The following is a 24,237-nucleotide window of genomic DNA, read 5'->3' as shown; positions in this document are numbered from 1 at the left end:
CTGGTGCCCAAAGCCCTCTTAAACATGCGGCTGCTGCATTTAAATGTGGGAACACGGCATACAGAGGCAGCGCGTAGTCCTGAAGCCATCTGGGGCCTCTTCAAACCAGATAAAGCCACTCCCTGCCCCTTCAGCTCACTCTAGCAGTTTTCTACGTTCTCCCTTTGTGACGCTTTTTCGTTTTTCCCTTCATCCGTCTTCCACCATATGTGTCATTTGCTAGCAGATAATGCTTGAGGCAGAAGAATAAGCGCTAGCCCTCAAAAATAAGTGCCGGTGCTCAGCACTGGAAACAACAAGCACAAATTAAGCACTGGTCTGTATTTATTTTTAAAAGTGGACAAGTACTGAAAGTTGTGCTTTTGGTGAAAGGTTCTTTATGCTGTCTTTCATGCCAGGAAAAAGCTGAACTTATAGACCGACAGGGAGTTACAAAATAGGATCAGATTTCCTAAAATACAGGCATATGTTAATATATATTTGTAGGATAAAGCTAATATAAACCTATTGGTGTAGTGCTTTGTTCTATGTGGCTGCTTAATTATTAAAATGCGACAGGCTTCCAAGTACAAGTGCACGTCAAGAGTTAAATAAATGTGGAAATATACCAGTTTACATTTATTCTCAAAACACAAAATATTTATGGATAAATACCAATAAGCTGGCCAAAAAATAAATATGGATAAATACAGACGGAAATGTTAAAAAAATAAATACCATAAAACCGGGAGCCCTAGTTATAAGCCAGACACTGAGTGTACCAATGATGTTCATTCATTGTATTACAGAATGAGTGCAAAAAAGATGTGGATATTGGAACCACACTAGTTACTGTAACCTATTCACACTAGAGAACACAAACATTTGGTTTGACCACAAAGACCTAACACAAATACAAATCCATTATATCAAATACAATGACTCACGAGTTCCATCAAATAGCAACGGGACAAACACAAGCAGGTGGACGTAATAGATGGATGCCAGGGAACAAACAGAAATTGAGGACAGAAGTTGGAGTATTAGAATGCAAAGTCCAACTACAATAACAATAAATTCCTCCTCCTTCACAACAGTGCATACAATTTGTGAGTCACAACTGCAAAGAGATTACATTAGGCAACACGGACAAATTATACCCAATGTCCTGCAAACGAATTACACAGGGTATTTAAAGAATTCTGGGGTCTAGAATGAATGTCACCCACAATCGCATTCTCCAACAAGCTTATGCGCACAAAGCATTCCAAGAACAAAACAGCAAACATGTACCCTACAAAGGGGGAAAAAAGTGGAGCTAAAGGCAGGAACAACCAGCAAGCTCTAATCTCCATTAAACAGCTATCCAAGACTAAATGTGGCAATCTAACCAAATAAGAAACCCGACCAGATTGCCAACTGACTGAGCCCAGTTAATATCTTCCAAAGGATCCTTCAAAACAAACATACCAAACCACAGAAATTCACCTGTTATAGTTCGAGTGCTCTAAGGTAACTATAACTCATGCCCTAAGGTAACTATAACTCGCGCCACCGCCATGCACTGTTATATGATCAATAATGTTACTGCAGATGTTACAATTACATTATCAATGATGCTATCAAAGATATCATGAGTGCCGTAATTTATGGAGTAATTAGCAGTGCATGACAAGAGCACTAGTGATAGTTACCTTGGGCATGAGTTATGGTTACTTTAGATAACTCCAACAGATGAATTTCTATGGTTTGGTACACTTAAAATGTGAGCCTAACTATAACGTCCCACTAACCTTTGGTTTTTTAAGTGAATTTCTATGTTTTTTAAAATTCTATTTCCCAACTATAATGTCCTGTAACCTTAAGTTTTTTTCAATGAATTTCTATGTTTTTTTTCATTACTATACGTTAATCCAACCACCGCTGTGCATGGCCTTGGGCCTGCGACTAGACCCTGCAGCCAACCTAACCACCCAACCCCACACTGCGCACAGCAGGAGGTGGCTGTGGCCTGTTTCTCTGGGTGTGAGAATAGGTGTGAGAGGGTGTATCTGGGGGTGAGAGTGGGTGTGATTGTGTCTGTCTGGGTTTGAGAGTGGGTGCATCAGTGTCTTAGTGGGTGCGTCACTTTCTCTGTGAGTCTGAGTGGGTGTGTGTGGGTTTCAGTGGGTCTGTGAGTGGGTGTGTGAGGTTCTGAGTGGGGCTGTGAGTGGGTGCGTGAGGGTCTGAGTGGGGCTATGAGTGGGTGCACAAGGGTCCAAGTGGGGCTATGAGTCGGTGTGTGAGTGGGTGCATGATTGTGAGTGGGTCTGTGAGTGGGTGCATGAGTGTGAGGGGGTCTGTGAGAGGGGGGGTCTGATTGGGTGTGTGGATGGGTGAAAGAGATTGAAAAAGAACTTAAAAGAGAGAGTGAGATGGAAAGAAATAGAGAGTGTTTTAGGCTTTGAAGGATGATTTACTTAGAATGAGATATTTCTGTACAAATTGAAAAGAAAAATGTATTTGTCAATTAAAAAGAGTGAGATCACCTTTTATTATGAACCTACAACTTTTGATGTTGAAAGAAAAAAAATAAACTAGAGAATGACCACAGACACACCTGGACTAGAACCCTCAACTTTCAGTATGAGGGTCTGTGATCTTAACCATTAGGCCACAGGTGACTTGTGCTGAAAAGTAATTGCATGGAGAGACCATTGCAGTGACTATCTCTATCTATCTATCTCTCTCTCTCTCTCTCTCTCTCTCTCTCTCTCTCTCTCTCTCTCTCACGCTCTCTCTCTCCCTCCCTCTCTCACTCTCTTCCGTCCCATTATGGGAGGCCTCAAGGCCCCGGCGGTCCTAGCCAGCTCCCTGCGTCCTGTGAAAGCCGGCACTGCTTGCCCAAGCAGGGAGCTGCTTTAAATAACAGCTCCCTGCATGTGGAAGCATTGTTTTCATCTGTGTTCCCCCCCACTCCGCTTTCTGCAAGGAGAGCTGCTTGACAGCTCTCTCTTGCAGAGAGCGAACTTAGTTAGCTTTTGCTTGGTGGGAGCTATTAGCTCCCACCAAGCAGCTCTCTCTTGCAGAGAGCGAACTTTGTTAGCTTTTGCTTGGTGGGAGCTACTAGCTCCCACCAAGCAAAAGCAAACAGCTAAGTCCCGGGGTGGGCAGCCTGAGACATAACAGGAGCCGGCCGTGGGGGTGGCAGCCCATAGGGACATCAGTGGCTCTTCGAGGGGGGCCCCTCCAACTCTGCATTTTTCCTCGGGGAGGTGGTAGTCCACGCGGCTCTGAAACAAACCCCCTTTCTTTTTTTTTCTTCCAAATTTGCCACAGGGAGGTGGTGGTCACCATGGCTGGAGGGGGACCGGCACCAAAGTTATTAGCAAAACAAAAAACAATTTGTCTATGGGAGAAGTTGGTCCTAAACTATAAATTACTGCTGGTGAGAGGGAGAGAGAGGGAGAAACCTCTCTGGAACCACAATATACAAGAGCTCCCTAAGGGTGTAGTCTATTTCCATGAAATGCTTTTTCTCTCCCTCCCTTTATTTCGTCTTATGCCCCTCAATCATGAAGCTCCTTTTTAAGAGGCGAAATGCAAGATGTAGCTACCACAGCTACAACTCAGGATATTCACTGGAGATGTAACTCGGAGGGCACGTGGACATCTTAGTCATGATTTCCACTGCATGCTTGGAAACGTATGCTGAAGGCACCTGCTTACGAGTCAGGCAAAAAAAGCCAATGGCTGAATTACTCTAATACGGAATCCATTCACAATCTGGTAATTGTTGCTGTGAAAGGGTCCTGCTCTGTTATTCACACATAGATGGGACACCCACCATCTGACCTTGAATCGCAGGACGTTAGTGGTCTAGTGATTTAATTTTTGTGTAAGGAGTGAGATAGTTGGTTAGAAGAGCTGTATGCCGAGAATAATTCTCAGAGGTTATTTGTGAAGTAGGGATCCCAACTGTGTTGAGATTGTGCACAGCTGATTTGTGCTGGCTGCTGAAGGCAGGAATTTGCCCCAGGTGGCTTTGTCACAAATGCGTGCACTCATCCATATACAGTTACCAACTGTGCCCTCCGAACAACCTGGTCTTGAGGGGGCATAATGGTGACCATGACACAAAAGAAGTGTGCTTGGCACGACAGCGGTTTGGGGACACAAATCAGCTGGTTCACAGGACGAACAGGAATGGTATTGGAGATCACCCAAGCTCCTATCCGCATCCTCTGGTTATTGAGGCCTGTAAGATGTGGGGGTGGGAAACTGCCAGGAGATGTAATCTGCATAGAAGGCCAGGAAATGGTTCTATTCTTCTTAGAGGTCAAACTCATTGGAGGAGCAGAGGGTCGCCAGAGGCACCAATGCAAGCAGAACCGATGTGTTTTATGTCAGAAGGGAAGGTGTTGTGCATTGGATGTTGGGATACTGCATCTGATATTCTAGTTCATATTTGAGATACTTTTGCAGTGTGGTCAAGGGAAATCCCAGAGCATGCACATATCTACTACAGAATTTAAACATGGAGACCTCAGAAGTCAAACATGCACTTTGTTTGGAGATAAGTAGTTCACTTCTGAAACAAAATTTGTTTTGCAACAAAACCCTTCTCTACAATTGTGCTTTGATTATGAAAAACTATCCCCTAAGAACTGAGGTACCAAGAACACCTCCTAGAGTTCCACAAAAAACTTACAATTTTCCTGCTCTACTTACAATTGCTCACCGCACTGCTTTCCCCCTTTGTACTCATCGGTTTTAACTACTCCTCCAACATCCGTCAGACCTACTGTTCAACAATGTCCTGATACCAAAAGCTATTTCTTGTAGGAGGTTTTTCATGGTTCTTGCTTTTTACCTTAAAAGTGCACTGGCACCTTCCACAGGCAAGAGCTTGCTATGAGAAAATATATACGTAAAGACAGAGCATTTTTGCTTTTTCACTCATTGTTAAGCCACTCAAAAGCCTCAAGCCTGTGATAAAGCTAAACACTTCGGGAAGATGTGATTCTGGAGTTTTAGGGAGGGGTTGTGCCTCAGAAAGGAGTCTTTTGCTTCCTGGTACCCGAGTCACACACCACCAGTGTGAGGCTAAGGACACAAAATCTTCAGAGGGACAATTTGCCTCTAAAACTGAGCTGATCAATTGTACAAAGAGGAAAAATATTCTGTGCGCAAGTCACCTTTACCAACTGTAATAAGATTACATTTAGATTCCCACTTTATAAAATATCACAACAAGTAGTACTAGTTTGATGCATGTTCGTAAAACATATGCATGTTCGTAAAACATAGAAATTGGCCTATATGTTATAGAGTGCCACTATATGCCAGGCAACTACATTCTCAAGCCACTCCACCGGCTGCCAGTCGAACATACCCAGTTCAAAATTCTATGCTTAGTACAGAACAGCACACAAATACAGCCACCGAGATGTGATGCTCTTCCACTCCTTTCACAACTCTTATGAACTGTTGTCCTGGGTACCTCTCACCCCCTGCTGACTACCCAGGAGGCAATGTAATGTCAGAAATATATACAACTCTTAACATAACTTTAAACATTCAGGCAGTGTTACCTGGCAATAGATCACGGTAGTCTGTAATGTAGTCTCCAGTCCACTCCCGGGCCCTGTTGCATGCTACATCCATCTCAAAAGGAGTCACAACAGGTCTGTAGAAGTTGCTAGAATCTAGCAGAGAGTTTTCAGGACAGGCTACTAACACATAGATGTCCACTTCCAGGAAGTTTGCAAGCTTTGCAGTGTTCAACTTTCCCATCACGAAAATATAGCTTTTTTTCCCAGCCTTTCGAATGACCGTCTTTAGGTGCTCGATGACTGAAAGGTAATCTGCAACACCAAGAGTGCCCACCAAAATGCCAACAACCTGGGCATCACGTGCCCGCTCAATCAGATAGTAACGCTTCATCAATGCCCTGCTAATGCTCAGTGTCTCACGCCGGCCCTGCCCACTCGATGGGTTGAAGGTGCAGAAAGCACACTTGTTCCACGTCATCATGAAGTTCGTCAGCGTCAGACTCTCTTCACCAATATAAAACACACTGTAACCTTCCAGTCCAAGCTTGCGGTTAATAGAAAACCGGCGCCCAAACTTCTTCACTATCTCTGCATCTGGGGACTCCGTGGAGTCATCAGTCTCGTCAGGGTATGGGTTTGCGCTTTGGATAGAAAGTGAACCTCTGTCCGGTTCGATACTGGAGAATGATGCATATGGGTACTCGGACTGCAACAAGGCTTCAAGCTCACCTGCAAACACAAGAAAGAGAACATCTTCTAAAAGCAGCAGTATTACCAACATATGTTATGACATCTAAGTCAAACAGATAGGTGCAAACCCAACATTAAAAGAGTTCCATTACTATCTTGAGAGTAAATTGATATGAGTAAGTGATCTTACACAGTCTTCAAGCACTCATGCTTATTTTTCGGTGAAGTGGGCATTTGACAAAACAAGAAGCACATCTTATTTAACATTTACAAAAACATGTGAACAAGTCACAAGCTAATGCTCCACCAAGTCTTTTGAAAGTAAGCAAAGGGGGTGAGGCAGCGATGGTTTCGGGAAGAGTTATTGTACCCAATATCAAAATAATTATCAACTATAGCTTGATTTAGAGAGGACTCTATAATGGAAGTTCTCTCAAAACAGTCATTAACCCAATTTGGAGATATTGTGTCTGGTTTTAATGTGAAAAGCTTTACAAATAACAAGGTCATACCAGCTTGTCTTCCAGCGATCATCATAGTTGAACCTCCGTAATTGCCCAATATTTGGACTGCTCTATTGAATGGTGAGTTTGTGTGAGTGTGTGCAAATGTGCTATAGTGAAGAACAGAGATAATCTGTGTGCGAGCATGTGGTGAGTATGGCATATGGGTGCTATAGGAGTTACAGGAACTGAATCTGGGGGTTTAGCGTTTCAGCTTTAAAAACTGCTTCTAAACACAGCTGTCTGGAGAAGATAAATCAGAATTCTTGACCATGTGTCCTTTATAGAACTAAGAAGAATCAAGAGTTTTCAGCAGGAAGATCCAGCAATGGCGAGCCTCTTTTCCATCTGGAAAGCCACACCAGCAATAGGTGGCCAGGAGGGGCAATGATAGGCATGATGATAGCCACTGACTATCCAAGATAATGCTTTCGGTAAAGAAGTAGGCATCAGAGGAGAACTGGCAACCATAGTTGTCCAAAATGCATTATATCTACGAATATTTGCACTTCAAGAGAAAAGAGACATGGCACAGGGTCACATCTTTTTGGGATTCATCAGAACAAATATATGTATTTGCTCTCTTGGCAGGAGGCACCAAGCCGACGATTTCAGCAGAAACAGCAGCCTAGCAGAAGGCCACTCTAGAGCAGTGTTTCCCAAACTGTGGGTCCGTCTTAGCCATCACAAAAGTGCAAGCAATAAATAAAGATGTTTTTAAATGCTGTATTCATCTTGTCACATTTGCTGAGCTTCAAAGACAGAGGTCAAATGTCAGGCTATATCTTCTGCTACTTATCTTGCTATAGTACATGGAGCGTGGAAGGATACATTGGAGGGTGTAATAATTTTTTCGTAACACAACAAAACTTAAACAACTGTAAATGAACTGTACACGTTCAGCATTCAGAAAAGCAAAAATGAAGCACACTTTTTGTAATCATGAAGTGTGATGAAAACAAAGTTTTTAACAGTATCAGAAATAATCAAGACACTTTACTTGACGATGCACAAATAATACCTATTCACTGAAGCCTGATTTCTCCACAGTATCCTTTGTGCATAATATAGTTTTATCAGTAAAACTGCATGCCTGTGCACATTTGTAACCATTTCAATGGAAAATGTGAGGTCTGTAAATGACACTGTGCTACCACAAAATACTTTAACTACGCCCGTCTGATGTCCATTAAACCTAGGCGTTTGTCATACTAAAAATGGGTCGTAGTTCTAAAATCGTTGGAGCAGCGGTTCTTAACCTGTGGTCCGGAGACTCTTGCGTGTGCACAAAGCCTACTTAGGGGGGCCCTGACTGCTTAGAAAATTAAATAATGTTAACAGATTAAGGAAGTGTATATAATTAAAGAAGCAAAATGTAGAAATAACTTTTTTTAAACGTTCTGTAGAAGTGAAGGGATTTGAAATTGGAGGCTAAAAATTAAGTTCGTATCCTCAGATTGATCTGTGAGGGCAGTGCAAGTGCATAAACGTAATGTAGCAGGGATGATGAGAAGCCTCAGTTACATTTAAGAAAGCTCCATCTTTCTTATTAAGGAAATAAATAAAAAATAACCACTTTAGTTTTGTTTATGATTATTTCATAATTTGTGTATTTGTTTGATGAACTCTTGTTTCTGTATTATTAGTGTTTTTGCAGTTCAAGCCATTGAAAATGTTTAGGTCGGGGCCCCTGGCTTCCAGTAATGGCTCACTGGGGATCCCTGGGTTACAGTAATGGTTAAGTGGGGTTCACAGAAGTGAAAAAGTTAAAAACCACTACTCTAAAGTGTTTCTAGTCACTAAATACATTCAGCCCAGTAAAACACAGCCCTACTGTTCTTTGTCATTGTTTGTCAGACTGGGAGACACAAAGCACCTCCTGTGTTTACAGTCACCTTATGGATTGCAATAACTATTTCTGTGTTATCATTAAAGGGTTATGGCCTTTTGGTGGATGTCTCTTAGACTCTCCTTCACCCAGAGCTAACCAGGAGAACCTGTGCAATGAAGCACCTGCATTTCTAGCACAAGATAGATTTTTGGCAATTATTTGTATGGTCTTTTGTTGTTTTTGGCCCCTAGTATATGTCACTACATCCGGGTTCATAAACAAGTTCTCCCATTCTGAAAAACGCTTAAAATTAGATTTTTAACCAGCGATGGTTCTTACAAAATCCTAAGTACAGTTGTTTTATTCATATGACCACCAGGAAGTGAAGTGTTCGTATCAAACACTCCATAATTATAGTGATCTGTTGTCCAGACCTCATTTCTCCAAGAAATGCATATCTTCATTATATCAGATAGCAGCTACCACAGAGGGAGAGTTATTTTTTTGAGGAACTCTCTTCGTCTTCAGAGCTAGAACTAACTTTTTCTTGGCATGCAGGACTTGGTACGTTTGGCGTTTAGTACTGCACCTCGAAAACACTCTCAAAGAGCCTCCAGCCGATCTAGTACTTGACACGATTTATGTGAATTTACGGTGTTAGCTGGACCTTTGCAATTGCCCAGACTATTAGTCGAGTATTCAAAACGGCACATAATTCCATACACAGGTTACAAGTTATTTACACTGTTTTAAGTTGACAACAACGTATTGACAATGGTCTGGCACAGCCTTTGCAAACACTAGTTTTATAAAGGGCTGTAGGTTCATATGCAGTAGCAGCAGGGCCCTCAGAGAGGTCTACGCGTGTATATACACACACACACACAGTGGTATTAACAGGCACTCAAAGTGTTTTTTGTTCATATATACTGGTGACATGGGGGCTTCACAGTGGTCTAGGTTCACCTAAAGAGGTTGCCTTCAGAATGATCCAAGCTGATATATAGTGGCAGCAGGGCTGTTGGAGGTCTAGGTCCATATATAAAAGCAAATGGAAAGTCAAAGTTGCATGTGTTAATTTACAGCTGTGGCAGGACCTTCAGAGTGGCTTAGGTTTGCATTCATCTCTATAGGCGCCTTAGGAATGGTCTACTTTCACCTACAGAGGTGGCAGGACCTTCACAGTGGCATACGTTCACCAGAGGAGGTGAGAGGGGTATCAACCTGGACTTGGTTTGTCAAGAAGGTGGTAAGGCACACAGTTTGGCCTGTGTTTACCTGGAGAACTGGCAGTGTCTTTAGGGCATACTTGATTAATGCACCGTGGTGGCAGGGCCTTCAAGTGGTCTAGGTTTAGATGCAGTGGAGACAGGGCCTTCAGAAGGTCTCTGTTCACCTACAGAAGTAGGCTTGGTTCATCTACATATGTTGCTGGATGCTGACAACTGTTGAGGTCCGTGGCAGGGGGTACTGCTTGTTTTAAGTTGGAACATAGTACTTGCTAGAAGTAGCAGAACATAATCTGTAATGGTTTAGATGGGTTGATTAGTCTTTACTGTGATCCAGATTCAGTGAAGGTACAACCTACAGGGTATTTAAGATGGTCTCCAGCTGAGCCAGTTTGTGCTCAGATAGAGCCCTGGGAATGAATTTGGCACCCTTGATGCTGCTGGTAAAAAAATTAGGCAAAAGCGAGTCCCTTCTGTGTTCAGAGGTTCTGGCGGATGACATTAAAGCAATGACTGGCCTCTGAAAACAAACATTTCTGTTCCTTTCCCAACTCACCTGAATCATCCACAGCAAAGTTGTTGGTGGGAAAGAAGGGGGCAGGGGTTCTTGGTTCCTGGTAGCACAGAAAGATTGAACAAGGGAAGACCTTGATGGGATGCTAAAAATAGCACCTCCTGCATGTGAAAAAGTAAACAGAGTATGAAGGTAATCTCTGCAGTCAAGGAAGAGGACACTACTGTTTTCATAGCGTTTATGCTGAGAGCTCCGTATGCCCCCCTAAAGGGGGGCATGGGCCCATACTGACCATGCTAAGGGATATCCTTGGTCTTTACAGTTCTGACTAGGATGCCAATGCCAAGTTTGGTCTGTAGTGCACTCATTGCATTCTCAGCACCTTAGGAACCCGTCAGTGGTTCAGTACAGTCTACAGGGGAGGCAGAATTGTCTCAGTGAGGTAGTGCCATTTTACAGCTTCCCTGGCATTAAGTTGTCTATGGAAGAAGGAAAGATCTTGAACCACTTTCACAGTTTAGGTTAGATCCCTCATGCCGTAGATGATTTGTTCTCCACGTGTCTTTGAAGGCAACAGACATTGGCACATGGATAACAGAGGATCTCTAGGCTAGGAGGCAGGCACTTACCTCTGGTTCAATCCTTCACAATTAGGGGATGCAAAAGTTATATGGAGTTTGCATCACCAGTTCAGATATTGCCCGACAGAAAGGTTTTAGAGTTTTGACATTTCCAAGATTCAGTCGAGTATCATAATAAAGTTACTAACATAACCCTGGTAGGATACAACCATTGCAGCCTGTAACTTACCAATGATATAGGAGTACACCACATCGCTAACTACCACCACGTGGCTCTGCCGGTCAGGGTATAATGTCCGAAAGGCAGCGGCACAGCTTTTCACATCCACAGGCTGGCACCCAAATATATACAGCACAGGTAACCTGGTGCTTGGGCTCAAGCAAGCCCTTCCGTAATGAACCAGGGAATCTGCCTGCACATGCTCCGCCGCAACCTCGTCCACGCAGCAACTGCAAAGAAAAAATTGAACAAAACAGAGTACAAAGGAAACTCAAGAAAAAAAAAAAATGCAAAAAGAGAGATTAAAGAAAGAAACCTAACTTCTGTTGAATAATGGTAGAGAGTGGTCACAAAACTGCAACTCCTGGTAATTCACATTCTTAAAAAGGGGGAGGCTTAGAAACAGCCAGGATAATGTTAGAGCTGATTAATATTTATGCATTTTAAAGATATGTCTCCATTCATATTTAAAAAGGCATTGCTTTTAAATGAGCAATGAATAGTTAAAAGAGAAACATTGGCCTCTTAAGGAAACAATGGAAAGACTTTGGGCAAAACTTAAATTTGAGAGAAAGAAAGAGGTGAAATCTTGTGTACTGTAACACCACCAACTTCCTCAATCAAGACCTTCAAGATCAGGAAAGTTAAGGTGGGGAATGGTTTAAGAATCAGATGTCCAGAGATTGTCCATGTTTTCCAATATTAAAGCATCAGGGTTCACTTTAAGGCACATCAGCAGCATCCACCAGCTGACGCACTAAAGAAATGTCTTCACCTGACTGAGGATGACACGGGAGGTCCAGTGGTTGTGATGAGAAAGAGGAGGAATTCTGCTTGGCATGTTAGAGAGGAAGCTCCTCAAGGTGCCACAGAAATTTATTTCATAGCTCCCAATGTACTCTTGCAAATTAGTAGTTTAGGCTACCATACTGAGTCACCTAGACTAGTGTAACTGTTGGTGCTCCTTTGTTGATCATTACATGTCTTCAATTAATTCAACATGAGGCAACACTTCTTTCCCTTTGATCCTCCTTTTCAAAATCACAGAAATCACTTCACTGGTGTTAGACCTTGCAGCCTTTGATGTGGTCTTCCCCAAACGTTTTGCCTTCTCCCCTCCTGTTTGCTGAGATTTGTTTTCATTAGGTTTAGGACTCTGTGCACGTTACCACTGCTAACCAGTACTAAAGTGCTTGTGCTCACTTCTTAAAACATGGTGAAACTGATTTACACTCAATTTGCACATTTCATTTACTTGTAAGCCCCTAATAAAGTGGTACTAAATGTACCAGGGCCCCAAATTACATGCTACCAGTAGCCCTGCAGAAATTCTGCTACCCACTTACGTAGCCCTCTAAAACATGTCTCAGCCCTGCCATTGCAGCCTTTGAAGTTTTAAACTTCCATTTTAACCTGGCAACATAATCCACCTTGTATATCTGAAATGTGCTCCATAGCATTCGGCCATAACTATGACTTTGCCCTGGTATTGCACAAGTAGATGCCTGTGGTTGATACTTTGATATTTTAGGCCTACTTTCTAATTAAAACTTTAAAAATTCATAATTCCAGTTCACCTGATTGGATTACATTTGTTTTAGTGTCATTTTATTTATCAAATTTTACTCTGTTTTTTTTTTTTAATTAGTGTAGGATTTTTCCTGTGTTGTGATTTCACTTTATTACTGTTTGTGTGCTTCATGAATACCGAAAACAGTGCATCTAAGTAAAGCCTTACTGCATCTATGCCAAGCTATCAGAGGGTTAAGCAAAGGTTAATTTTGTTGTCCACCATGACAAAGGCTGTGGTTGTCAATTGAGAAGGGCTAACACCCCCCCCCCTCAACCAATAGGTGATCAACAATTAGCTTGGTCATTCCCAAATATAGTCTCGCTTGAGAAGGTGGCTAGGCCTTTTCCATCACTGCTACCAGTCTCTGGAACTCTCACTCTGCATCTGTGCGTATGTGAGTCAAACTTTTGCCTTTCTGTAAAGCATTGAAAACTTAGCTTTTTTCATGACTCCACTGTTAGGGCCGAAGTCTTTGTGTCTCAGCTGGACACACTTTGGGTAACAGCGCACTCAATAAATAATTCACAAATTTACAAGAAGCTAAGCCAAGTGTAGGATGCTCAACCAGAACTTTGCTGCTGCAGGTGGTGTAGATAATAGCTATGGCTGACCAGGTAAAATGCCGCTGAAAGATCCACTGGATAAGTGTAGAAACAACTAAACTACCGGTTTTCTGCACAGTAGTGTGAACATGACACCAATTTGCAGTGGCTGGGCAAAAAGCTCAGCCTAGTAAGGATGCAGATGGTTGCCAGTTTACATAAGATGGGAAGTGGTGCTTAACCTGAGAAGACTTTGATCAGCAATTTCAAAAACCCTCAAACTGCCCTGCTACTCTTTACTGATGAAAGACAAAAATCAAGAAATACGTATCCAGACATAACCAGCTCTAACTGTTCCAACAATGGCAAACACTTTGATACTTGTAAGTAAACCTTAGAGGCGTTAACATGCACTGCATTTACATATTGTATCTTGAAGAAATATGTGATGGCAAGTCAGGCAGTATGCTCCCCTCCCCACCTCTAAACCCTACAAGCTTCAGCATCCTCAATATGTAACGAAGACCAGGAAGCCATGAATAGGTTTAAGAAAATAGTGGTGTTACTGCTGCATGTTTGAATTCAAATACAACTTTTCCAGACCTCCAAGAGGTCTTATCAAGACCATAAATGAGGAGTGCTACAGTATCTTTAAGATCTTTTTATTTTTTACAGTTTTGGTCGGGGTGGCAACCCTGAATAGTAAGAAGAATCAGGTCTCTGGAAGTGTGAGCTGAGAAACTGTCCACTGTGAGCAACCTGATCAACTATAACAGTCTACATGTATTGGGCCAATGCTATGGCAGCAATGCCAGGTGTGCTGTTACTTTCTGAATCAAACAAAGAAGCTTTATTGTAGCATCTGTTACTGAGGCAACCCCTGAGCAAGAGACAATGCTTTTCTAATCTAATCAGGCACCTAAAAAGGCATTTTGAAAGGTCAGTGAAAGGTTTAGACTAGAGTGATACAGCAGAGAAGAGTGAGATACATGGTAGAGGTGTGAGAAGAGAGTAGATAAATCCCACAAGTGAGGGTTGGGGTAGGGTAATGGGAAAAGAATAACATAGGAAGAGGCATGCAATGTTACAGTAGGAAAGAAGAGTGAGACACAAAATATGGGAGGGCGGACGCGAGACATACAAGATGAGACAAGAATGAAGCAAGAAAAGAGAGAAAAGTGATTTGCTGGTATGGATGAGATAGCCCAAAGAAGTGAAACACTGAGAAAGTAGAAAGCTTTGCAAAAAGAAAGAGTTTGATACAAAGAGACTTAAGAAGATACACGGTACATAGATGCTGGACAGGAATGAGATATTGTAAGGAAATGCCTCCTTGGCATGGTTGCCCCCTGACTTTTTGCCTTTGCTGATGCTATGTTTACAATTGAAAGTGTGCTGAGGCCTGCTAACCAGGCCCCAGCACCAGTGTTCTTTCCCTAACCTGTACTTTTGTATCCACAATTGGCAGACCCTGGCATCCAGATAAGTCCCTTGTAACTGGTACCTCTAGTACCAAGGGCCCTGATGCCAAGGAAGGTCTCTAAGGGCTGCAGCATGTCTTATGCCACCCTGGAGACCTCTCACTCAGCACAGACACACTGCTTACCAGCTTGTGTGTGCTAGTGAGGACAAAACGAGTAAGTCGACATGGCACTCCCCTCAGGGTGCCATGCCAGCCTCTCACTGCCTATGCAGTATAGGTAAGACACCCCTCTAGCAGGCCTTACAGCCCTAAGGCCGGGTGCACTATACCATAGGTGAGGGTACCAGTGCATGAGCATGGTACCCCTACAGTGTCTAAACAAAACCTTAGACATTGTAAGTGCAGGGTAGCCATAAGAGTATATGGTCTGGGAGTCTGTCAAACACGAACTCCACAGCACCATAATGGCTACACTGAAAACTGGGAAGTTTGGTATCAAACTTCTCAGCACAATAAATGCACACTGATGCCAGTGTACATTTTATTGTAAAATACACCACAGAGGGCACCTTAGAGGTGCCCCCTGAAACTTAACCGACTATCTGTGTAGGCTGACTAGTTTTAGCAGCCTGCCACAAACCGAGACATGTTGCTGGCCCCATGGGGAGAGTGCCTTTGTCACTCTGAGGCCAGTAACAAAGCCTGCACTGGGTGGAGATGCTAACACCTCTCCCAGGCAGGAATTGTCACACCTGGCGGTGAGCCTCAAAGGCTCACCTCCTTTGTGCCAACCCAGCAGGACACTCCAGCTAGTGGAGTTGCCCGCCCCCTCCGGCCAGGCCCCACTTTTGGCGGCAAGGCCGGAGAAAATAATGAGAAAAACAAGGAGGAGTCACTGGCCAGTCAGGACAGCCCCTAAGGTGTCCTGAGCTGAGGTGACTCTAACTTTTAGAAATCCTCCATCTTGCAGATGGAGGATTCCCCCAATAGGGTTAGGATTGTGACCCCCTCCCCTTGGGAGGAGGCACAAAGAGGGTGTACCCACCCTCAGGGCTAGTAGCCATTGGCTACTAACCCCCCAGACCTAAACACGCCCTTAAATTTAGTATTTAAGGGCTACCCTGAACCCTAGAAAATTTAGATTCCTGCAACTACAAGAAGGACTGCCCAGCTGAAAACCCCTGCAGCGGAAGACCAGAAGACGACAACTGCCTTGGCTCCAGAAACTCACCGGCCTGTCTCCTGCCTTCCAAAGATCCTGCTCCAGCGACGCTTTCCAAAGGGACCAGCGACCTCGACATCCTCTGAGGACTGCCCCTGCTTCGAAAAGACAAGAAACTCCCGAGGACAGCGGACCTGCTCCAAGAAAAGCTGCAACTTTGTTTCCAGCAGCTTTAAAGAACCCTGCAAGCTCCCCGCAAGAAGCGTGAGACTTGCAACACTGCCCCCGGCGACCCCGACTCGGCTGGTGGCGATCCAACACCTCAGGAGGGACCCCAGGACTACTCTAAGACTGTGAGTACAAAAACCTGTCCCCCCTGAGCCCCCACAGCGCCGCCTGCAGAGGGAATCCCGAGGCTTCCCCTGACCGCGACTCTTTGAACCTAAAGTCCCGACGCCTGGGAGAGACCCTGCACCCGCAGCCCCCAGGACCTGAAGGACCGGACTTTCACTGGAGAAGTGACCCCCAGGAGTCCCTCTCCCTTGCCCAAGTGGAGGTTTCCCCGAGGAACCCCCCCCTTGCCTGCCTGCAGCGCTGAAGAGATCCCGAGATCTCTCATAGACTAACATTGCGAACCCGACGCTTGTTTCTACACTGCACCCGGCCGCCCCCGCGCCGCTGAGGGTGAAATTTCTGTGTGGACTCGTCCCCCCCCCGGTGCCCTACAAAACCCCCCTGGTCTGCCCTCCGAAGACGCGGGTACTTACCTGCAAGCAGACCGGAACCGGGGCACCCCCTTCTCTCCATTCTAGCCTATGCGTTTTGGGCACCACTTTGAACTCTGCACCCGACCGGCCCTGAGCTGCTGGTGTGGTGACTTTGGGGTTGCTCTGAACCCCCAACGGTGGGCTACCTTGGACCAAGAACTGAACCCTGTAAGTGCCTTACTTACCTGGTAAAACTAACAAATACTTACCTCCCCTAGGAACTGTGAAAATTGCACTAAGTGTCCACTTTTAAAACAGCTATTTGCGAATAACTTGAAAAGTATACATGCAATTTTGATGATTTGAAGTTCCTAAAGTACTTACCTGCAATACCTTTCGAATGAGATATTACATGTAGAATTTGAACCTGTGGTTCTTAAAATAAACTAAGAAAAGATATTTTTCTATATAAAAACCTATTGGCTGGATTTGTCTCTGAGTGTGTGTACCTCATTTATTGTCTATGTGTATGTACAACAAATGCTTAACACTACTCCTTGGATAAGCCTACTGCTCGACCACACTACCACAAAATAGAGCATTAGTATTATCTATTTTTACCACTATTTTACCTCTAAGGGGAACCCTTGGACTCTGTGCATGCTATTCCTTACTTTGAAATAGCACATACAGAGCCAACTTCCTACATTGGTGGATCAGCGGTGGGGTACAAGACTTTGCATTTGCTGGACTACTCAGCCAATACCTGATCACACGACAAATTCCAAAATTGTCATTAGAAATTGATTTTTGCAATTTGAAAAGTTTTCTAAATTCTTAAAAGACCTGCTAGGGCCTTGTGTTAGATCCTGTTTAGCATTTCTTTTAGAGTTTAAAAGTTTGTAAAAGTTTGAATTAGATTCTAGAACCAGTTTTAGTTTCTTAAAAAGTATTCCAACTTTTAGAAGCATAATGTCTAGCACAGATGTGAATGTGGTGGAACTCGACACCACACCTTACCTCCATCTACAGATGAGAGAGCTAAGGTCACTCTGTAAACTAAAGAAAATAGCAATGGGCCCCAAACCTACCAAAGTACAGCTCCAGGAGCTTTTGGCAGAGTTTGAAAAGGCCAACCCCTCTGAGGATGGCAACTCAGAGGATGAAGATAGTGACTTGGAGGGAAATTCCCCCCCTCCAGTCCTACTTAGGGAGAGCAGGGCTTCTCAAGCCCTGACTCCACAAATAATAGTCAGAGATGCTGGTTCCCTCACAGGAGGGACCAACAACTCTGAGATCACTGAGGATAACTCCAGTGAAGAGGACATCCAGTTAGCCAGGATGGCCAAAAGATTGGCTTTGGAAAGACAGATCCTAGCCATAGAGAGGGAAAGACAAGAGATGGGCCTAGGACCCATCAATGGTGGCAGCAACATAAATAGGGTCAGAGATTCTCCTGACATGTTGAAAATCCCCAAAGGGATTGTAACTAAATATGAAGATGGTGATGACATCACCAAATGGTTCACAGCTTTTGAGAGGGCTTGTGTAACCAGAAAAGTGAACAGATCTCACTGGGGTGCTCTCCTTTGGGAAATGTTCACAGGAAAGTGTAGGGATAGACTCCTCACACTCTCTGGACAAGATGCAGAATCTTATGACCTCATGAAGGGTACCCTGATTGAGGGCTTTGGATTCTCCACTGAGGAGTACAGGATTAGGTTCAGGGGGGCTCAGAAATCCTCGAGCCAGACCTGGGTTGACTTTGTTGACTACTCAGTGAAAACACTAGATGGTTGGATTCAAGGCAGTGGTGTAAGTAATTATGATGGGCTGTACAATTTATTTGTGAAAGAACACCTGTTAAGTAATTGTTTCAATGATAAACTGCATCAGCATCTGGTAGACCTAGGACCAATTTCTCCCCAAGAATTGGGAAAGAAGGCGGACCATTGGGTCAAGACAAGGGTGTCCAAGACTTCAACAGGGGGTGACCAAAAGAAAGGGGTCACAAAGACTCCCCAGCAGAAGGGTGATGAGACAACCAAAACTAAAAATAGTAAAGAGTCTTCTACAGGCCCCCAAAAACCTGCACAGGAGGGTGGGCCCAGAGCCTCTTCACAAAACAATGGGTACAAGGGTAAAAACTTTGATCCCAAAAAGGCCTGGTGTCATAGCTGTAAACAGCATGGACACCAAACTGGAGACAAGGCCTGTCCCAAGAAAGGTTCCACTCCAAACTCCCATCCAGGTAACACTGGTATGGCTAGTCTCCAAGTGGGATCAACAGTGTGCCCAGAGCAAATCAGGGTCCACACTGAAGCTACTCTAGTTTCTGAGGGTGGGGTGGATTTAGCCACACTAGCTGTCTGGCCGCCTAACATGCAAAAATACAGACAGCAACTCTTAATTAATGGGACTAGAATAGAGGGCCTGAGGGATACAGGTGCCAGTGTCACCATGGTGACAGAGAAACTGGTTTCCCCTGGCCAATACCTGACTGGAAAAACTTACACAGTCACCAACGCTGACAATCAGAGAAAAGTACATCCCATGGCAATGGTTACTTTAGAATGGGGAGGGGTCAATGGCCTGAAACAGGTGGTGGTCTCCTCAAATATCCCAGTGGACTGTCTGCTTGGAAATGACCTGGAGTCCTCAGCATGGGCTGAGGTAGAGCTAAAAACCCATGCAGCAATGCTGGGTATCCCTGAACTGGTGTGTGTGAAAACAAGAGCACAATGCAAGGCACAGGGTGAAAAAGTAGAGCTGGAGTCTGGAAAAATGGCCCAGCCTACCAAGAGAACAGGAAAGTCAGTTGGGAAACCAACTGCAACACAGCAAAAGAAAGGGAACCTCTCTTCTCAGGAAGAAGTTCTGCCCTCTGAGGGAACTGAGCCTTTGGAGCTTGAACCTTATCAGGTTGAGCTCTTAGGCCCAGGGGGACCCTCAAGGGAAGAGCTGTGTAAGGGACAAGAAACCTGTCCCTCTCTTGAAGGCCTTAGGCAGCAAGCTGCTGAAGAGTCCAAAGGCAAGAATAATGGAACACATAGGGTCTATTGGGAAGATGGGCTCCTGTACACTGAGGCCAGAGACCCCAAACCTGGTGCCACTAGGAGAGTGGTAGTGCCTCAGCTGTTCAGAGAGTTCATCCTAACATTGGCCCATGACATTCCCCTTGCTGGACATTTGGGACAAACCAAGACGTGGGAGAGGTTAGTCAACCACTTCTACTGGCCCAATATGTCCAGCATGGTTAAGGAGTTTTGCCTCTCCTGCCCCACCTGTCAAGCCAGTGGTAAGACAGGTGGGCATCCAAAGGCCCCCCTCATTCCACTTCCAGTGGTGGGGGTGCCCTTTGAAAGAGTGGGTGTGGACATAGTTGGTCCACTAGAACCTCCCACAGCCTCAGGAAATATGTATATCCTGGTAGTAGTGGATCATGCTACCAGGTATCCTGAAGCTATTCCCCTTAGGTCGACTACTGCCCCTGCAGTAGCCAAGGCCCTCATTGGTATCTTTACCAGAGTGGGTTTCCCTAAGGAGGTGGTGTCTGACAGAGGTACCAACTTCATGTCAGCATACCTAAAGCACATGTGGAATGAGTGTGGGGTGACTTATAAATTCACTACACCATACCATCCACAAACTAATGGCTTAGTTGAGAGATTCAACAAGACATTAAAGGGCATGATCATGGGGCTCCCAGAAAAACTCAAAAGGAGATGGGATGTCCTCTTGCCATGCCTGCTTTTCGCTTACAGAGAGGTGCCACAGAAGGGAGTAGGATTCTCACCCTTTGAACTTCTGTTTGGTCATCCTGTAAGGGGACCACTTGCCCTTGTTAAAGAAGGCTGGGAGAGACCTCTCCATGAGCCTAAACAGGACATAGTGGACTATGTACTTGGCCTTCGCTCTAGAATGGCAGAGTACATGGAAAAGGCAACCAAAAACCTTGAGGCCAGCCAACAGCTCCAGAAGTTTTGGTATGACCAAAAGGCTGCACTGGTTGAGTTCCAACCAGGGCAGAAAGTCTGGGTTCTGGAGCCTGTGGCTCCCAGGGCACTCCAGGACAAATGGAGTGGCCCTTACCCAGTACTAGAGAGGAAGAGTCAGGTCACCTACTTGGTGGACCTGGGCACAAGCAGGAGCCCCAAAAGGGTGATCCATGTAAACCGCCTTAAGCTCTTCCACGACAGGGCTGATGTCAATCTGTTGATGGTAACAGATGAGGATCAGGAGGCAGAGAGTGAACCTCTCCCTGATCTTCTGTCATCAGACCCAAAAGATGGTACAGTAGATGGAGTGATCTACTCAGACACCCTCTCTGGCCAACAGCAAGCTGATTGTAGGAGAGTCCTACAACAGTTTCCTGAACTCTTCTCCTTAACCCCTGGTCAGACACACCTGTGTACCCATGATGTGGACACAGGAGACAGCATGCCTGTCAAGAACAAAATCTTTAGACAATCTGACCATGTTAAAGAAAGCATCAAGGTGGAAGTCCACAAGATGCTGGAATTGGGAGTCATTGAGCGCTCTGACAGCCCCTGGGCTAGCCCAGTGGTCTTAGTCCCCAAACCTCACACCAAAGATGGAAAGAAAGAGATGAGGTTTTGTGTGGACTACAGAGGGCTCAATTCTGTCACCAAGACAGATGCTCATCCAATTCCAAGAGCTGATGAGCTCATTGATAAATTAGGTGCTGCCAAATTTCTAAGTACCTTTGACTTGACAGCAGGGTACTGGCAAATAAAAATGGCACCTGGAGCAAAAGAAAAGACAGCATTCTCCACACCTGATGGGCATTATCAGTTTACTGTTATGCCCTTTGGTTTAAAGAATGCCCCTGCCACCTTCCAAAGGTTGGTGAATCAAGTCCTTGCTGGCTTGGAGTCCTTTAGCACAGCTTATCTTGATGATATTGCTGTCTTTAGCTCCACCTGGCAGGATCACCTGGTCCACCTGAGGAAGGTTTTGAAGGCTCTGCAATCCGCAGGCCTCTCTATCAAGGCATCCAAATGCCAGATAGGGCAGGGAACTGTGGTTTACTTGGGACACCTTGTAGGTGGAGGCCAAGTTCAGCCACTCCAACCCAAGATCCAGACTATTCTGGACTGGGTAGCTCCAAAAACCCAGACTCAAGTCAGGGCATTCCTTGGCTTGACTGGGTACTACAGGAGGTTTGTGAAGGGATATGGATCCATTGTGACAGCCCTCACTGAGCTCACCTCCAAGAAAATGCCCAAGAAAGTGAACTGGACTGTGGACTGCCAACAGGCCTTTGACACCCTGAAACAAGCAGTGTGCTCAGCACCAGTTCTCAAAGCTCCAGATTATTCTAAGCAGTTCATTGTGCAGACTGATGCCTCTGAACATGGGATAGGGGCAGTTTTGTCCCAAACAAATGATGATGGCCTTGACCAGCCTGTTGCTTTCATTAGCAGGAGGTTACTCCCCAGGGAGCAGCGTTGGAGTGCCATTGAGAGGGAGGCCTTTGCTGTGGTTTGGTCCCTGAAGAAGCTGAGACCATACCTCTTTGGGACTCACTTCCTAGTTCAAACCGACCACAGACCTCTCAAATGGCTGATGCAAATGAAAGGTGAAAATCCTAAACTGTTGAGGTGGTCCATCTCCCTACAGGGAATGGACTTTATAGTGGAACACAGACCTGGGACTGCCCATGCCAATGCAGATGGCCTTTCCAGGTTCTTCCACTTAGAAAATGAAGACTCTCTTGGGAAAGGTTAGTCTCATCCTCTTTCGTTTGGGGGGGGGTTGTGTAAGGAAATGCCTCCTTGGCATGGTTGCCCCCTGACTTTTTGCCTTTGCTGATGCTATGTTTACAATTGAAAGTGTGCTGAGGCCTGCTAACCAGGCCCCAGCACCAGTGTTCTTTCCCTAACCTGTACTTTTGTATCCACAATTGGCAGACCCTGGCATCCAGATAAGTCCCTTGTAACTGGTACCTCTAGTACCAAGGGCCCTGATGCCAAGGAAGGTCTCTAAGGGCTGCAGCATGTCTTATGCCACCCTGGAGACCTCTCACTCAGCACAGACACACTGCTTACCAGCTTGTGTGTGCTAGTGAGGACAAAACGAGTAAGTCGACATGGCACTCCCCTCAGGGTGCCATGCCAGCCTCTCACTGCCTATGCAGTATAGGTAAGACACCCCTCTAGCAGGCCTTACAGCCCTAAGGCCGGGTGCACTATACCATAGGTGAGGGTACCAGTGCATGAGCATGGTACCCCTACAGTGTCTAAACAAAACCTTAGACATTGTAAGTGCAGGGTAGCCATAAGAGTATATGGTCTGGGAGTCTGTCAAACACGAACTCCACAGCACCATAATGGCTACACTGAAAACTGGGAAGTTTGGTATCAAACTTCTCAGCACAATAAATGCACACTGATGCCAGTGTACATTTTATTGTAAAATACACCACAGAGGGCACCTTAGAGGTGCCCCCTGAAACTTAACCGACTATCTGTGTAGGCTGACTAGTTTTAGCAGCCTGCCACAAACCGAGACATGTTGCTGGCCCCATGGGGAGAGTGCCTTTGTCACTCTGAGGCCAGTAACAAAGCCTGCACTGGGTGGAGATGCTAACACCTCTCCCAGGCAGGAATTGTCACACCTGGCGGTGAGCCTCAAAGGCTCACCTCCTTTGTGCCAACCCAGCAGGACACTCCAGCTAGTGGAGTTGCCCGCCCCCTCCGGCCAGGCCCCACTTTTGGCGGCAAGGCCGGAGAAAATAATGAGAAAAACAAGGAGGAGTCACTGGCCAGTCAGGACAGCCCCTAAGGTGTCCTGAGCTGAGGTGACTCTAACTTTTAGAAATCCTCCATCTTGCAGATGGAGGATTCCCCCAATAGGGTTAGGATTGTGACCCCCTCCCCTTGGGAGGAGGCACAAAGAGGGTGTACCCACCCTCAGGGCTAGTAGCCATTGGCTACTAACCCCCCAGACCTAAACACGCCCTTAAATTTAGTATTTAAGGGCTACCCTGAACCCTAGAAAATTTAGATTCCTGCAACTACAAGAAGGACTGCCCAGCTGAAAACCCCTGCAGCGGAAGACCAGAAGACGACAACTGCCTTGGCTCCAGAAACTCACCGGCCTGTCTCCTGCCTTCCAAAGATCCTGCTCCAGCGACGCTTTCCAAAGGGACCAGCGACCTCGACATCCTCTGAGGACTGCCCCTGCTTCGAAAAGACAAGAAACTCCCGAGGACAGCGGACCTGCTCCAAGAAAAGCTGCAACTTTGTTTCCAGCAGCTTTAAAGAACCCTGCAAGCTCCCCGCAAGAAGCGTGAGACTTGCAACACTGCCCCCGGCGACCCCGACTCGGCTGGTGGCGATCCAACACCTCAGGAGGGACCCCAGGACTACTCTAAGACTGTGAGTACAAAAACCTGTCCCCCCTGAGCCCCCACAGCGCCGCCTGCAGAGGGAATCCCGAGGCTTCCCCTGACCGCGACTCTTTGAACCTAAAGTCCCGACGCCTGGGAGAGACCCTGCACCCGCAGCCCCCAGGACCTGAAGGACCGGACTTTCACTGGAGAAGTGACCCCCAGGAGTCCCTCTCCCTTGCCCAAGTGGAGGTTTCCCCGAGGAACCCCCCCCTTGCCTGCCTGCAGCGCTGAAGAGATCCCGAGATCTCTCATAGACTAACATTGCGAACCCGACGCTTGTTTCTACACTGCACCCGGCCGCCCCCGCGCCGCTGAGGGTGAAATTTCTGTGT

General features: G+C 45.5%; 1 protein-coding gene across 4 annotated transcripts in view; it reads right to left on the bottom strand.

Annotated features, from left to right (window-relative positions):
• DPH2 (diphthamide biosynthesis 2) overlaps positions 1 to 24,237 on the bottom strand; it is a 97,350-nt gene that overhangs the window by 24,134 nt on the left and 48,979 nt on the right. For all 4 annotated transcript variants that reach the window (XM_069232854.1, XM_069232853.1, XM_069232852.1 and 1 more), the window contains 2 exons: positions 11,091 to 11,311; positions 5,553 to 6,242 (listed from right to left, as the gene is read on the bottom strand). In XM_069232854.1, the coding sequence (XP_069088955.1) occupies positions 5,553 to 6,242; positions 11,091 to 11,311 (911 nt within the window). The remainder of the gene's footprint in view (positions 1 to 5,552; positions 6,243 to 11,090; positions 11,312 to 24,237) is intronic.

This window comes from Pleurodeles waltl, chromosome 4_2 (assembly GCF_031143425.1).
Source record: "Pleurodeles waltl isolate 20211129_DDA chromosome 4_2, aPleWal1.hap1.20221129, whole genome shotgun sequence".
In the NCBI taxonomy this organism is placed as follows: domain Eukaryota; kingdom Metazoa; phylum Chordata; class Amphibia; order Caudata; family Salamandridae; genus Pleurodeles; species Pleurodeles waltl.
The sequence above is the reverse complement of the archived record's forward strand: the minus strand, read 5'-3'. Positions and strand labels throughout refer to the sequence as shown.